The sequence below is a fragment of the Botryllus schlosseri genome, chromosome 5, assembly GCF_051294905.1.
Source record: "Botryllus schlosseri isolate E-star chromosome 5, Bs_hap1, whole genome shotgun sequence".
NCBI classification, from domain to species: Eukaryota; Metazoa; Chordata; class Ascidiacea; order Stolidobranchia; family Styelidae; genus Botryllus; species Botryllus schlosseri.
This window is the reverse complement of record NC_137240.1, coordinates 17,403,484-17,420,842: the sequence shown is the minus strand read 5'-3', so window position 1 is coordinate 17,420,842 and position 17,359 is coordinate 17,403,484. Positions and strand designations below refer to the sequence as shown.

Sequence of the window (17,359 nt, the reverse complement as noted above, 5' to 3'; positions counted from 1 at the left end):
ATTGCGTACAAGTTGTAATGCAAGAAATTTACCCGCATGCGCATTTTTTGCGTTGCTACGCGCATCATCTCAATCTTGTAGTAAAGTAAATGTGCTTAGGAATATCTTCTGTCAAGATATTCTTTGCAAGTCTTTCAGGGATCTCCTCCTTTTCTCTTTGTTTCGCCAAAGCGATCTGATTTATTGCGCGACATATGCAAGCACCGGCTACCTAGATACGCATCAGCACGCTGGAACTTCCAATCCAGAGTTTTGCAACGGGTGTCAGATAGTAGGGTAGAGCTTCTGGAATGCTTCTCCGTGATTGAAAGCTCTCCTGTCTAGGATGATATTTTCATACGTGAAGCGGTGGGGCTTAAACGACTCTTGGCAGATGAAGAATTTTTGTTCTTCTTAAAGCTTTTTTTGTGACATCTTCATGCACGTCGATGCGCTGTAAAGCACTTTTCAGTCGTGCATGACCGATGGCACTACTGCGCAGTTGTGTATTGCACATTTTTGTTAGGCAATTTCGCATATCGGAGAGAACGTACACTTCGTCGGTGACAATGCGCTTTAACGTCGTGAGATAAGTGTACAGAACCTGCTTGTCGCGGCTTACGAATGGTGTGATATACTGATGTCTCAAATCCAACGACGGGCGGACGACTGTACATTAGGGTGGTACTTAAAAAACGAATTTTGGAAAGTTGCTGGTCTAACCCTGTCAAAATGTTCCTTTTGGCTAGAAAACACCCAGTGTGAAATTTTATATTGTTACTCATTAATGTTTAGAGGTGGCTCAGTGGATCCGAAATTCTACCCTTTTGCAATATAAAGCAGTGTTGGGATGACTCGAGTCAGACTCGAGTCAGACTCGAGTCACCTTTTTCGTATGACTTGACTTGACTCGAGTCACTTTGCTAAAATGACTTGACTTGACTTGACTCGGCGTATCAGAAATGTGGATTGACTTGTGACTCGAAGCAAAATTCACGAGTCAATTTCAAGTAATCGGTGTCGATAAAAATCACTGTATCTTGCATATGTTCGGATTGTTCGCGAAACGCTGGTGTAACCCGCGAGTGCGACCAATCATTCAATGATCGTGCGTTTCACTGAGCCTCCATTGTTCTCTCACAAGCAAATTGACTGCAAACGAAGTGATCGAAGGTGACAGCTTACGTTGTCGTAAACTAGTATAGTAAAGTAATTTAACAGCAAAATGTCTATATCTGTTCTCTACTCTTAGCTTAACCAAACCTCTTGTTTTATTGCAATTGAATTCGAATATAGTTTATATATTCCTCATCCTCAACCATCGTCGCAGGCTCAAATTTTATCATATCAATTTGTAGATGAGTAACGTATTGCATCAATTCGCTTCTCTATTTGGCTGGTCACTATATAGAGTGAGGTGAGGCTATGCAACTACTTGAGTAGTTTAGCAGTTCTACGTATATGTGAGCGATACAGCGCCTTCTTGCGTGTATATTTAACTCTGTATTCGTTCATCGGCTCTGAATCAATGACCACTCAATCAGTATTTCAAACAGTTAGCAAAATGCAATGACTTATAGTCATGCCACATACTTCTTAAAGGAACTTGACTTGAATTGTGACTTGACTCGAGTCACCTTCGAAAATCGATTGACTTGACATGACTCGAGTAAAAATGTGCAATGACTCGAAATGACTCGTGACTCGAAGGTAGTGACTTGATCCCAACACTGGTATAAAGCACACATGGTCACTTCTATAGCAGCTCTCTGACCAACGTTTAAGCCTGGATTCCGTCGCGTGGGTATTAGCTGCTCAGTGGATGGGGTGTCATGATGACCAATAGCAATTGCCGTTGCCAGGTAAGGTCAGCTTCAGTGTGTTAGGGTGCGTTTTCGAGTTGGTCAGCAAAAACTGCAAATGCAAGTTGCAGTTGTTCCTTGCAATGATCCCGCTAATTCTTGACGAGTCTGCGCGCACTCACAAATTCACTGTGCGATTCCTTGGACAACAGTGCGTATAGCGACTAAAAATAAAATAAGGTCATCACTTCGGATTTTTTGTGCGGAGCTTAGATTTTCTGTGCGCAGAGACCATGTCAGCACCGCGCAATTGCGCACGTGCGCAGCTGAGAGGGAACATGGCTCCTTGTCCTTTGTGATATAGCCAGAAAACCCCATCAACTAAGGCAATGGAACGATAAGCCTGGTAGTTGGTGACAGCCAATGTGCTGATAGAAGTTTTTGCGGCAATGAAAATAGGTTGCTCCTTCCTCTAAGCATCCTGATATTCAAGAAAACACCTGAAAGACGCGAGTTTCTTGAAAGAATTGGCGATTCCTTCGTCGTAAAGTTGAATTAAGTCTTCTGCCGAATGTTTATCAAATTAATGATTGCACGCTATAATAGTTCCTTTAATAGTTAATAGTAGAATAATCTCTGAGGAAATTAGGTATTAGTTAGACTCACAGTTTCCACTCACTTATGTGCACGGGCTGGCAAATTAATCCCAGATTTCACTGGAATGGATACTGTTGACGGACTGCCTATGCTAGTGACAAATACTGGACAATCACAGCTACTACTCAGTGCCAGTCCCAGTCCCAGTGCCGGGGGGTTGCCGAGCCCCGTCCTAGATAAACCTCCAACACTTGGGTAGGAATTCTGAAGTCCGATATCGGTGGGGCTCATAATGGGCGTCATAATGAGTTAACAGGGATACTCGGCTTGGTGCATATAATACTGGATAAGGAATTGAGTCATTCAGGTATACGGTTCTTCCCGGACCTACTCGCAATTCGGCGCCTTGACCACGTAATCCGGATTAGTTGAATATTCCCGGCTGACGGATACTTGTGTTACAGTATGAGATGATAATACATTTCCTCACATGGCGTCGACACTCGACAATTGAAGTAGCAGAAACACTTCTTTCGAAGCACGTGATGCGATACCAGTGTGTCAGAAGTTTCTTACGCAGTCAGCTGATTGCGTCACGGAACTGTCATTTATCGCAGCCGACCGCCGCGTCTCGTACCATTCATGTAATATCCGGTACTCCACAGTCTATTTCGTTAAGGCAGTTGACTGAGATGTCGATTAGTCGATAGTGCCTGTTAGCGTGGTCCTGTCACGCATACGACGAAATTTACTGTGATCAACTTCGCTTTAGCATTGAATCTTATTCAAATCTATTGGGTAACTAACATGAACAACGGGATTGTTGTGTTGGCTCTGCTATGCTGTCTCGCCGCCGTTGGCTTATATGGCGCTAGTTTAGCAACTTCGTACTGGAGCACCGTTACGTTCATCCTTGGTGCTGTAAAGGTAAATAAAGGCCTGTTCTGGGGATACTGCGATGTATCGGATTGCTCTGCGACAGGTGATGTTGGTTTTTATAACGTGGTCTTCGAATATACCAGGGTGAATCATGGTTGATTGATTCCTCTGATTGCAAGTTATACCACAGCTTGATTCGCCTTGATTGTAATAGTATGCGTGATCACGATCATATTCATCATAACGATCAATCCATGACAACACCCCAGTGAAATATACTTGCTTGTAATTTTTTTTTTTGGAAGAACTTACATCCTTCTTCCTGTCAGTACCTTCCTAAATATTACTGAAGGATGGGTAATAGGGTTGTCCAAAATTTGGAAAATCTTAAAAATACCCCGTGATTGTGTCTCATTCCATAGATTATTGATAAAAAATAACAATGAGCCCAAAAGCAGCTCACGGGAAAGCCGTTAAGATTTCGGCCAAAGCGTTTTAAAGTAGCTGCCCAAGAATGGGCGTGCCACCGACCATAGAACGGCGAGATGACTAGTAATCAAATAACCACGGCTCCTGATTGGCTAATTGGCTATGCTTCAATGATCACCACAGCAACAACTTGCTGATTATGTGCTCAAGGAGTCTGCTACCGGTGGGGATTCTGAAATCGCGTTGTTGGTAGGTTGGCAGATGATGATTTAAGATTAATTCAGGACATGTTAAGGTACGAAATACATGATGAACAATCAACAGCTGCTTCACATAAACTTCTACAGCACACACAAACTTCTGCTTTGCTGTGAAGGAAACGGCTGTAGCCTACATGCCGTGTTTTCATCGAGGGAAAGCAAAGACGCTTATCCAAGTACTGAACGAATTCCCCGTTTCAGAAGGGATCCATCATCAGTGAATACAAATATAAAGCTTGACCATGACACTATACTTTGTGTGAGCTTATTGGACTCAAGTTGTAGTATATAGTTGATATTTTGAATGCTCTAGGGATTGACTGAATCAGCCGGTTGTGCTTGGCAGTTATACTTACAGCAAATTGAATTCACATGTAAGTGTTGTCAAAGTCCTTAATGATGCTGCAGAAAAGAGGTGTAAAGTAAGCACAATGCTGGATATCATGTCCAAACTATGCTGGATACTATGCAGTGTAGTCTGTGATTATCTTTACACCTATTTTCTGCGGGATCAATAGGGACTTTGACATACCACATTGGGCATAGCCTGTGCGAGTGTGCGTTATCATTAGGGACTTTAGCAACACTTACAAGTGAATTCAATTTACTGTAAGCATCTGATGAGTGCCAAGCATAACCCGCTGATTCAGCCGATTCCAATATCATTCAAAACGTCACCTATATATTACAGCTTGAGCCTAATAAGATCACACAAATTACGGTATCGTGTCATTGATAAGCTTTATATTTGTGTTCACTGATGATGGATCCTTTCCAAACGGGGAATTCGTTTACCGCTTGCATAAGCGCCTTTGCTTTCCCTCGGTGAAAACACGGCATGTAGGCTACAGCCGTTTCCTTCCAATAAAGCAGTCATGCTGTAGAAGTTTTTGTGAAGCAGCTGTTGATTGTTCATCATGTATTTCGTACCTTAACATGTCCCAAATTAATCTTAAATCATCATCTGCCAACCTACCAACAACGCGATTTCAGAATCCCCACCGGTAGCGGACTCCTTGAGCACATAATCAGCAAGTTGTTGCTGTGGTGATCATTGAAGCATAGCCAATTAGCCAATCAGGAGCTGTGGTTATTTGATTACTAGTCATCTCGCCGTTCTATGGTCGGTGGCACGCCCATTCTTGGGCAGCTACTTTAAAACGCTTTGGCCGAAATCTTAACGGCGTTCCCGTGAGCTTCTTTTGGGCTCATTGTTATTTTTTATCAATAATCTATGGAATGAGACACAATCACGGGGTATTTTTAAGATTTTCCAAATTTTGGACAACCCTAATGGGTAATAACAGAAAGTTTTACGGTCCTAGGTCAATTTATCCTCATGGTTTTTCGGAACTGTTAACTATTATCACAAGATTCTGAAATCGATGGTCGTATGTTGCATACGTGTTAATGACAAATCATAGATGCCTCTAAGAAGATGATTGGACATTCGACAAGCTTGTAATAAGAGACCCTTGTGAAATATTTCTGGACAATTGTTTGGATAACTATGCACGATCGCGGTTGTACCAATTGATGTGGCATTCATGGGCTGACGTCCGTTCTGACAATATATCACCAATGAACCAGCCAAGTACGGAATACAGATACAGATTTAGGCATTAGTGGTTGCTAAACCCTATTATATCTGCAAAACGGTCATATTTTCAGGAACACAATCAGGTGACCCTTGCAAAGTCGAAAATACCGTCTTTGATGCTGTTCAGTGATTTCCAAACGCCACAGATTTTCGAGTGTACCTCGAATCTTTTTGGAATGTTGGAATAAACTGTATAAATATATAAAACAAAGCATGTAACCAGCATGAAAATACGAACTGCCTCAATAGCTGATAACCTCATAATATGACGATGAAGCACATGGCATTGTTGATAGGATAGGGTAATTGGGCTGCTAGGTTAGACTCAACTCATACAGAAGGAATCATTACGCACTTCTTGACCACATTGTGTCGATTCAATGTTGTCTGGGTAGTCAATCCAATAAATCAAGTAATCCTTCTCCGAGAATAGAAGAACAGCTTATTGATTTACGAATCGACCCGTGTTCTCAAACGCTGTTTCCACAAAAAAATTGGACGAGTTTTGGCTGTCCGATTTCAAATCCTATTACTCGATCGGTGCAAAATAAATCGTATTTATTGCTGTTCGTATATTTATGGCTCCATTTGAACATGTCTTTCTTGTTTTGGCGACAATTAAAAGCTAGCTTGAAACCAGTCGAATTGATTGGGATTCAAGATAAATACGGATATGCATGTCCGTATTGCAACCTCGTTTCTGCAGTACTTGTTCTATTTATTCGCAAAAAAGTGCATCCATCGTGAAAATAACTTTTCTAGAGCTGTGCTGTGAGTGTTTTTTAAATTCCTATAGTGTTCCAAAAGCTGCAAAAATGTTTGGGAACCACTGAAGTAGTTAGTACACTCATTCAGAAATCTCTGGATCGAGAAGAAATTTTATATCTGAAAAAATTGTTATTTCTCTGAGCCAAATTTTACACCCCACGGTATACTAACGGTGTTACAATTACCCAGGGTACTAACATAGGGCTGAGTGAATTGTTACATGTACTAGACATCGTAAGAAATATGGCCCAGATATAGTCATAAGTGTAAGTCCAGTTACCTCGCCATATTTATTACGAAATTGCGTAATTACCCGCGCGTATAGGCATCCTGTCCAATTTAATTGTCATCACTTCAAAAGCATCTGGTTGATACCATGTCTATTTCCTATTCATGGCTTCTCTGCCTGTAACAGAAGGATCGTTAAGTCTATTTTTGCGCTTCAAGCTTTATGAGCGACCAGTCATGTATTATCACATGAACGTTATTGCCAAAAGGAGGTATGTGTGTAGCCCGCGTTCTGGAAACTACGCAAATGCGCGTGGTTCCGACCACGACTATTGAATCTTGTGACGTGATGAAGCCACGCATTTTCATACTGCACACGCTTTTCAGCGATCTCCCGTTGCTAGGTTTTGAACGCCACACCATTGCCTACGCGGCAAAAATCGCGCTGCGGAATTTCCCTCGCCTGAGAACGTATATCGGTAATTTTTTGCTGGCACCACGCATTATTTTCAGCATTATCGCTGGCGGTGCACCATACATACACGATAGAGACGTTTGTATCGCAGGAAGTACGTTAGCTAATGAAGTATTGTGAATTTGAGTGACTGCATGCAGGGTATCAACTAAGTTTACGTGGTCGACTATGTGACTGGTTCGTTAAAATCGATGATGTATAATAGGGTTATCATATTTTGGGAATCTGAAAGGAGGGCAATTTTAAAAATTTCCAGACTTACAATACCGGAGTAAAATCCGGAAAAATTGGTAAATTTATTGGGAGTTTGTAGTTCGTTAACTAAAAAAAGGGGCATTTTGCCGACTCGACTCCAGAAATAAGCACTTTTATTGAATTCCCCGTTGGTTGACTAAAAAAAAGGTCAACTTTCTGGCTTAACTCCCGAAATACTCGCCGGAACCTTACTTCAGTACTGATTTACTATATCTCAGTTGAATTGTAACATAAATTTACCAAATCTTTCAATAAAAGAGGACATTTTGGCGTCCCTTGAGGACACTTTCAAAAATGTCAAAAAAGAGGACAAATCCTCTTGAAACAGTACGCATGGTAACCCCATGTATAATGAAATGACGATATTCTTTGGACTCCAGCGATTCCATTTTCTGTGGAATTCGCCTGCCGAAGTTCAGACGAATGGTATCCTGATAATTTACGAATAGCATAGCGCATCATGCCTATGATACCTGACACGTTACTCAGTATGCATCTAAAAGCGACATTTGTCGCATGGGTAAGAAAACAAGGGATATAGGGACTTCGAAAGGGCATATTTCTTGTGGTGTTTCTTCAATATCAACTATATTCATATTGATTACTAAATCAACGATTTCGCTGGTTGTTTCCTTCCTGTAGTTTCATTTTATTTCGCCAATGAGCTAAATGCACCTGCTAAAGTATGAATGTCTTGAACTTACTGATATCTTATTACCATCTTCTCGTTCATGTGTCCCTATGTCGCTATGACATACTGGTCTTAGACATGCTACATGAACATTTGACTGAGACAGACGAAATCTCAACAATGATCAGACGGAGGACGCATTTTTAAGTTAGACTAGTGGTTCCCAACCTCTTTCGACTAGTTGTTCCTTTATCAATCTCGACACAACACCCCCCTCCCCCATGTTCACGGCTTCGAAAAAGAGGACATGGGAAATTTATTCACCTAACTCTTATCGCCGTTGAATTTACTTTAAAAGGCCATTTTCCGATGTGGTAGGTGCTCGGAAAACCGATTTCCGCGTCTACTTTCCGTTGAGTTGTCCTTAATATTCGCGTCACATTCAGAATAAGCCGTCTTCACGAGCATTCTTCGACCATGTTAATTAAATATATGTTCCTGGAAGTTCTAAAATTTTCGCCGCCCATCGGAGTCGCCAATTTGGTATTTTCAATCCCTTGTTTATCAAAATCGCCCTCTGCAGGGCGATATCGCCCACGTTGGGAAACACCTAGTTACACACCGATTACACAACGAACATAGATTATCTAACCATAACCAGATTACCTAACACCGGCGGTATTGAAGTCCGAATTTTATAGATGTCAAAATATGTCACACTTGCACAAAATGGAAGTCCACGGGGGTGTACCTAAAGCATCTCATATATATAGTGTTATTATGCAATGTAGTATCGTGGTGTCGCCGAAAGCTGGGAAATGAACTCTTGTCCAATTTGTTCAAATCTCACAACGAGATCAACTTTCGATTAGTGGATGTTGAAAGGGACGTTGTTCCACAGAAAGTATAGCGTCTGCTCAAAAGTACTATTATCGAATGGTGTGATGCGATGTGAATTGAATCTGTGTCGTGTGTGTTGCTGATGGGAAATTCCCAGCTCAGAATACCATTGAACTGACAAGTATTTTCTTAAACTTTTGTGTAGCGATGCGCAAAACCGAATTCAGGCTCGCGCGATCGTTCAGCTGCTGTGGTAAATTTTGATGGAAACAGCAATAAAATTACTTTATCATCCAATTATTCAGTCAAAGTTAATTTTGTTCGATAATTAGATACGTATTGTTGAGGAAATGCAAATATCCAAATCACCATCGCCCCACCTGCGAATGAACGCATGATTAGTCATATCATGAATTGATGTTAGCAAAATAGGTTGCTTGGAACGTGCTTCGTATAGTTCGAAATACAGGTCCAAGGCCTAGACGCTTCCGTCATTCCATCATTGCATGCGACTGTGACTTTATTCAAAACTGATTTCGATACTCTTAAAGCATCTGATTCTTTTCTGTTCGCTGGATTAATGCGCCTTGAGCAACTGATGTGCGTCATGTGACGGTATAGTCTGAATTGAACACTTTAAACTATCCATGGGTTTTGATGAGGCATCTGCAGACTACCTTTAATAACACTGTGCTGCGTTTGAAAATTATTTTTCAAAGGTCAAAGATATTCTAACTGTTTTTGAATCAATTTTTGCGCTGAACTCAAAATGCAACCAGGTTTCCTCAATCAGGTCAAGTTTTCTCTCCACGGCATGCTTTTGGTCATTATTCTACACAAACAAACTAATTTTTGTGGTAGCTTGATTGGTTATGCATGTTGTAAATTTTTGCAAGATGGTATTTTATTTGAATTCAAGGTTTTTGCCATGGCAGCCATTTTATATACTACTCAAATATAATAACGCAGTTGAAATAAAGGCACTTACAACTAACCAAGAAAGCATAATTTTGTTCAACGGCGCTCAATCTAACAGAAGAAGGTATAAATTGATATGTTATACTATAAACACGTAAACACCTTTAGCATCACAAATTTGTTTTAAATGCGAAATCCTTGCCAACATCAATGTGGGAAGTGTGAAATGAAAAAGACGTATTCAAAATTCCTTAACAAAGAAGGCGTAGTGCGGATCATGATGATAAATTAAACTGATACTGATATTCCGACGATAAATACAATAACAATATATGATATAACTGATTTATGCTGACAACAAATGTCGCTTCAAAAATTCTTCTATGTGAGAAGTTATGTGGATCCCTCTTTAAGCATCAACGGTGATCTGCAAACATGTTTAAGTCCCTGTGTCCTTGATACTTTTCTTCCATCTGGCGAAAGTCTTGATGGAATCTCTCTCCTTGTTATTCGCTGTTATCATCACAGCTAACTGGAAAAGTAATCCTAATGAGAAGTCAGAAAGTGCATTTTCACAGACATCAGTGCTCCAAGGGATTGAAAGCTTTCAAGCAGCTCTTTGACCTGTGCTTCATAATCCGCGCTTCTATGCTTTCTGGGGAAGTTTAAAATGACTACTGGAAAAGCTGCCCACGGTCATTTTTCAAATGCACCCAAGTGTGCAGCGGAACCTTCGTCTTTGATCAGTTCACAGATCTATGGCCTATGCCCAAAGGTGATAATAATTCTGAAACTTTTTTACAGCATACTATAGGGCAGTGGTTCTGAAACTTTTTTAGACACGACCCCCGTTTTTGATAGTGAAAAATTTCGCGCCCCTTACTCGTGATATTACGAAATATTAAAGAAAAAAATCAGATTGTTAGCAATCCCAACGGATAGTTTGATGGCATTGAAGGTTATGGCTATTGATGAGAGAATTCTCAAATATGAAATTCGGACAATAGACAATGGATATGCCATGAGCTGGAGGTAAGTCGCGCGAAACGCGAAAAAATTCAGTTAACTGCTGCTTCGCCCCCCCCCCCCCCCTTCAGATGCTTTCGCATCCCGCAATTTAAGAACCAATGCGATATAGAATGGTCTTCGTCATAATTAAAATATATTCTAAGCTTTTCATCAAAGCATGATTGCTAAGTCTTTTTTATTGCGTCACAATTTTAACTTGCATAACGCTGAAAACTGCAGTTTTCCAAAATTCAAATGCAATTTGCTAGAAATCTAGACTTGATTGAAGGAAACGGATTACAGTTTTGGATTCAGCATCAAAAAGTACACTAAGAACCGACAATACTTGAGTAACCTTAAAATTAACCCAGGACAGTGTAATCTTCCACGCTTTGTAGAAGTAACACATTTTGTCATATTGAGGTCACGAGACCATTCGTTGCGTCGCGTATGACCAATGGCAATGGCCCTTGTTAACTTTTACGAATAATCTTCAAAATGTGACATCTGTTTTGATATATATTGACTGCGGATCATAGAGGAATCCGCGTTGCATTTATACGATTTAATTCAGACTACACTTAATATGATTCACTGTCTTCACTTACACTTCTTCCTTTCCCTCATCAATTCATGTTGAACTGGCCTTGGAGCAAGCTAAAGTCATATTACAGCTCCACAACCAAACCTGTTGAAGTATTAATTGCCGACGACCTATGTGACACGATCCATAACATTTATCAGATGTCGAGAACTTCATTACGAACGGCGATGTGGAATCGAAAGTAGCTGCTGCAGGGGTGATCTTAGCCGCTTTGTGCTCAGTAATTGCCATCATCATTCTCGCGTGCTCCATGTGTAACAAGAGCTCAGGAGGAGCAAAAGCTGCGGCGACTTTCTGCATCTTCGCAGGTACGAGGCTGCTGTTTGTGCGGTGTAGCGGGTGTAGCGGGCGAAGCGAGGAATTAATCATCCGGAAAAATTCTAAACGGAAAGAGTCGACCGTTGGCACTCGCCGGAATAGTTCAATAAGTCACTTATACCGTCTTCAGAAAATGATACCAGGATTTCCGCACTAGACTTTTGACAAAATTATATCCCTATAAGTCACTTTCTTTACAACCAGCACGCTGTATAATGTACATGCATGGGTGGAAAATAAATGTATTTACCAGATTCGCACCGTAAAGTAAAATGTACATGGGTCTATCGGTACTTTTTGGTATACCAAAACTCGCTTTCAAACCCGCTCCATTCGTTAAAAGCGAGTCAAATATACAAATATTTACGGGTATATATCCATGGGGCGTAGTGGATTCTGTTTAGTGTACCTATAGCACTTTATAGCAACTTCTTAGGGTGTTACACGAACACACTCGTGGGAGATATCCTTCATAGAATTTGATTTATTTTACTGCTGTAATGGGGACGAAAGCAGAATTTTGTAACAGATATATGCCACTTACTCGGCCTATACGCTATGGAGTAGTATGTAAATAGGCGAAATACGCGATTCTCGTTTACGGTGTAAGCCTTCTAGAATTATATTATTTGGACTAATTTTTATCGCAATTGAATACCATCTCAGCCATTGTGGTGCCCATTACGATTTGCTGTTAAAAAGAGATTTCAACTGCATGTCCGCTCGATTGAAAGGCGGACTTGTATTTTGCTTATTCACTCACTTTAATTTATTCATTGTTTTCCAGTGATATTTGTCGCGGCGGGTATTGCAACGTATGCGGTTCTCACCATACGACAGCAAAACCCCTTATCCGACACCGTAAGCTTGGGCTATAGCCTCTATCTCGCCGCTGCCGCCGGCGGTGCCAATGTTATCGCAACCATTGCTGCGTGCGCTGGGGCGTAATTCTAAGGTTTCCGAGATGTTTTGCAAGCATTTGAAGATGTGTTCGCGAGACCATGAACAGAAGCGTTTTCATCATGTTTTTTCACTTATAAGCCGCGGGGAGTTTGCGGAAAAGTTTTCAAGAATTTGTTACGCCGCTGTGTTTGGTAATGTCACAACTTCAAAGTCAGCGTACTTCGCAAAGTTTTGAATTTCGTTTCCTCCCCATGTTGTCTGGTGACCAGGCTCTTGTACAGCCCCGAATTAAGTACAATGATTTGCAATATTATTTCCTGTCGATTTCTTTTGCAATTTTCTTCGTTTCCATAAATCGCTTGTCGTGGTATCAGTGTGTGACAACCCTTTTAAAATCGGATTCCGTATACGGAATCGGTCAACTTCATCTGGCCCTATCTTTATTTGTCTACGTCCTATAGGCTTCATTTTTGTTTGTAGGGAAAGCTAGCAATCTTCTGATTTATATGATACCTAATTCGAAGGTATAAGACATGACAATTTTCGAGCACCGACGATTTTATATGAGGAGCTCGGCCGAAAATACGCATGCAGAAAAAAGTGGTTATCACCTAAAATTTCCAGATATTTTCCGAGTGGGAAATATAGTCAGAAATTCTGCCAGAACATCAGAAGTCGGCTTGTACGGTATTCTGTGTAATTTTTCATTGTTTCAAACATCAAACCTTGTTCTTGGGAGTATTCTGAGGGGGTTTGTTAATTGTGGTCACGCTTCGGTGATTTTCAAGCACATAGTCAATTTTGTGACCGAATATGAGTCATAAACTGGTTTACTATGCCTGCAAATGGTTGGATACGACAAGAGAAAGTATACCACGTTGTTTCATGCCATTAACTGGGCGGTAGGGGTCCGATTCGGTATTGATCTTGAACGTGACCATTATGACCACTCACTGACCACGCCCATATGTAACTTTTCATGAATTTTTGATTTTTCGATATCTGGCGAGCCGCGCGGTTTACGGCCATGGTTGACGGCTTGTTCGAAACCAGGCAACGGCGGCTACGCACTGATGCATCAGTTTTGACTCTCTGACACTATCCTGGGAAGTCAGTCTTGAAAAATGGGAGAGAGCAAGAGATTTTTTAGAAAAACATTTGTTTATTTAGTCTTATAAAAAAAATCTAGACATGTCTTTGGTATCGAGCGAGGGCGGAAACGGTAGAGGGATATAGTCCGCCCACTTTTACATTGAAACAGCCCAGATTTCAGTCTTGCCGAGGTCACGGTATGAATTTGAAAAGTCATGGTCAGTTTTGCGAAAACTGACCCGATTTCAAAAGGGTTAATTGCGTTTAGATGACCTTGCGTTTTTTCGGCATGCAGGTTAGGGGTCTTCAAAAATGACTTTTTTTCTCAAATCGTACTGGCTACTTGATAAAATTGTTAGGTTACATAATTTAAGCCTACACACCAAATTTGGTTCAATTCTAACCAGTAGCCGCATTGCTACAGGAGAAGAAAGTTTCTATTTATTATATTAAAATAAATAACAAAAAAATTGAAATTTTTCTGTTCACCCCATGAAAGTTTCAGGTTGTCTATAGAAACGATGTTCACTAAATTTGGTTCAATTCCAACCAGTGGAAGAGGAGTTATTGCCGCCGAAAAATTTGAATTTGAATAAAATAGTATATACGATGGGCACCACTATAATAAATAATTGAAGAATTGGTCACCGTAAATACTATTGTATTCATAACCCAAATTTTTCGACGGCAATGACACGGCTTCCTCTGGTTTGAATTTAACCAAATTTAGTGAACATCGTTTCTATAGACAAGCTGAAACTTTCATGGGGTGAACAGAAAAATTTCAAAAGGTTCAAAATTTGTTTCTCGAACGTATCATCAGTCCCCACCCGGTGGGTCCTATGGCACACGACCCGGGGACCTATGAGACATACTCTAAAAAACTCATGTAAGACAACTTTTCTTGCTGTGTATCATTATCTAAGCTGCAGCATGCCAAAGAAGAATGTTTGGTTGCAACCGTCAAAAAATAGAGTTAATAATAACTCAAATGTTGCAATAAAATCACGTTTCGATTTAGGCTCCAACTTATAAATTTGAGGGTACATACATCTTGCACGTAAATCGACATAGTGATTTCGAAATACCTCGTTATAGCGATGAAACATCACATGCAATTATTACATTAGGAGTTTCTGTACGTAGCCATGTTTCAGTTTTTGCATGATTAGTATGCTTGATTATTTTGCTTGATTTGGCCATTGTATCATTGGTCCCCACCCTACGAATTTTATACATGAATCGAAAAAAATTCCACTCAAGGAAGGTATTGAATAAAATAATATGTGCCACTATATAGCCTGATACAAGCCCTACACTTCACATCAAAAATGCTTGCTGGTTTGTTCGTGTTGAAGGTTACAAAGAAAAACGTATGCGTCTATCGAAATTTAGTTTACACCCCCCAAAACAGAAAACATCCATAGCTCGCGTATGTCGAATTTATTTGTATGTCAGGAAAGATTTTTAGACAAGTTCACGGAGTGTAATCATGGAATTATCATAGAGAATTTTTCAAGTATTTTCGGTCCCAGTGATCCATCGGTACCACATCTCCCCTATTTATTATTATTATTATTATAAGTAAAAATCGTGATAGTGGCGCTTATCACAGCACAGGTTTTGTGCGACACTTCTATACTTGTTTTTACAATGAATTTGCATTATCCAAATATATACAGCATCACTCAGTACTATTGGCATACCAACATGCACAATGCACATGCACATTCAATATACGGAGCTCGCCGACACTATACAATATACCGACATTTGGTTATACAAATAATGAATGTACATGTACTATAGAAATGGTCCCGAAGACATCACGAACTCTACAACATTATCCAATATCTTTGGATCTGTTCGAACGTCTTTCAAATTCCAATTTATTCGGTTCACTCGCGTAGCATTATGTAGTTGTCTCATTTGATGTTGATATCTCACATAATGTAACAAAAAGTGCTCTACAGATTCTTCTGCATTGCATTGCTGACATAGGGGAGTCTCAGGACAAATTGACTGTTACTTTTCATCACAAATAATTTCGTATTCGCTGACCACTATGACTTAAACGTGGTCGAGGACGACTTTTACGCCATGGTAAAGTTACCTCTGGTATACGGTCGGACTCTCGATTTCGCTCTGATTTATACCACGCAGTTTCTCGTGTTACAGTCGTTTGTGGTATTCATGGTGTTAGTCGACTACAACGGTCATTTACACCAGACCGATATTCATTATATTTGATTCCGCAGCTGCCGACTTGCAGCACGGCCCACTTCTCGAACCCGCAACCCATCGGTGTTGCAGCTGTGATTTATACCATTGTATGCCATGTAGCAACTTTGTGTTACAGTTAAGGGCTGTATTAATGGCAGGACTGCAATGACTCGAGTCACTATTTTCGTTGAGTCGACTATTTTTTCCTAATATGAAGGATGACTCGAGTCAATTTATGTATTGACTCGGCTCATTATGCATGATTAGAGAGTATAGAACGGCCAAGACAGGCATTTCACTGTAACTTCGAAGAAGAATAAAGTTTCCATATTATTGGTATTTCGTCTATGAATACTGGGACATGAAAAATAGGGCCAGAAACTATGAAGAGTGGAGAAAATTACGATGATAGAATACGAGGCATTCTATATCACCAAGCAGAGTTGAAAAGTGGATTGAACATGACTTGATTTGAAATATGAACGGTGTGTATACTGAGTTGAACACGGTCTTGACTCGGTGGTGAATTGGAAATGACTCGACTTGACTCGAGTCAAAACTTTCAAAGTGAGGTTGACTTGTGACTTGGTTATGGTTACAACCCTGGTTAGTGGTAGTAACACCGTTTAAACATACTCCCATTGCAAATTATTATCTTTCGGTTACATGAACGAGTGGAGATTCTAAGTCATCGCACCCATTGCTACTTACTTGGTTCAAGAACGGGCTACGGAGCGGGATCGTGAGGATATATTCCCACATACTAGAAGATCTATGCCCGATGCAACCGCAACTGATATTTCTATCCAGGTGCGTTTAGATCAGGGGTTCTCAACCTGGGGGTTGCGGGAGGCCCTCAGGGGGGGGCGCGAGAAATTTTTGTCAATGTCTGTATAAATTGTGACTAAACATGTGTTTCACAACTATTTTGAAGAGACGATTATTGAAGATTAAACTTCATTTGTATTCTAGAAAGCTTGTCAAGCTCAAACTTCAGCAGTCGCGCTCAACGGAGTATAGGCTGACTTCAACTTCATTTGAGCAAATTTTTGATATTCTTTGAAGATTTAGAGAAATTCCTACGTGCAAGTCATTCATTACTTTATAGCTTTGGCAGTAGCTTAAATCTCTGTGCGATAGGTAGCTGTTGTTGATAGCTGGCGAACTGCACTGCCTAAGACAGACTTAGATGCAATATAGGTTGCCCGGTTTCGCCCTCAATTTGGCTATAAATCAACACAATTTAATTCATTTCCAAAACTGATCAAATTTAGCATGGCAGGATAGAACGACGCCGTGCTCTCTGTAGTCACTACCAGCATCAGAATTAGTCTCAGTGCAACCTAACTTGAAATTAATTGATGTCCTTTTCAATGTTTTTTTTGTTATTTTCAAACAAGTTTGGGGAAGTTTGTCAGCAATGTAAAAGACTAAACAACTGGAATGCGGATTCAAAATAGGCGTAAGATATACCTTATGTATACTATCAGATCAGGGGTGGGCAGCCGGTACGGCCGCATGCGGCCGTAGAAGGGCATTTGTGCGGCCGT

General features: G+C 40.5%; 3 protein-coding genes across 4 annotated transcripts in view; 2 read left to right on the top strand and 1 right to left on the bottom strand.

Annotated features, from left to right (window-relative positions):
- Positions 1 to 17,359, top strand: part of LOC145439811 (stAR-related lipid transfer protein 5-like) — a 304,908-nt gene that overhangs the window by 132,083 nt on the left and 155,466 nt on the right. The window lies entirely within an intron of this gene.
- LOC145439803 (lysosomal protective protein-like) overlaps positions 1 to 17,359 on the bottom strand; it is a 199,830-nt gene that overhangs the window by 108,670 nt on the left and 73,801 nt on the right. The window lies entirely within an intron of this gene.
- LOC145439815 (uncharacterized) lies at positions 3,094 to 16,148 on the top strand. The gene is made up of 3 exons (XM_080317459.1): positions 3,094 to 3,360; positions 11,414 to 11,581; positions 12,379 to 16,148. Exons 1-3 carry the CDS (start codon positions 3,186 to 3,188, stop codon positions 12,537 to 12,539), a joined length of 504 nt encoding a protein of 167 aa, XP_080173585.1. The 5' UTR covers positions 3,094 to 3,185; the 3' UTR covers positions 12,540 to 16,148.

What these genes read in the sequence shown, in the direction of transcription:
- LOC145439815 (XM_080317459.1), top strand. Translation starts at nt 3,186, where the DNA reads ATGAACAACGGGATTGTTGTGTTGGCTCTGCTATGCTGTCTCGCCGCC. An exon ending in ATCGGATTGCTCTGCGACAG is followed by an intron (nt 3,361 to 11,413) that starts GTGATGTTGGTT and finishes AACATTTATCAG; the next exon opens with ATGTCGAGAACTTCATTACG. An exon ending in GACTTTCTGCATCTTCGCAG is followed by an intron (nt 11,582 to 12,378) that starts GTACGAGGCTGC and finishes ATTGTTTTCCAG; the next exon opens with TGATATTTGTCGCGGCGGGT.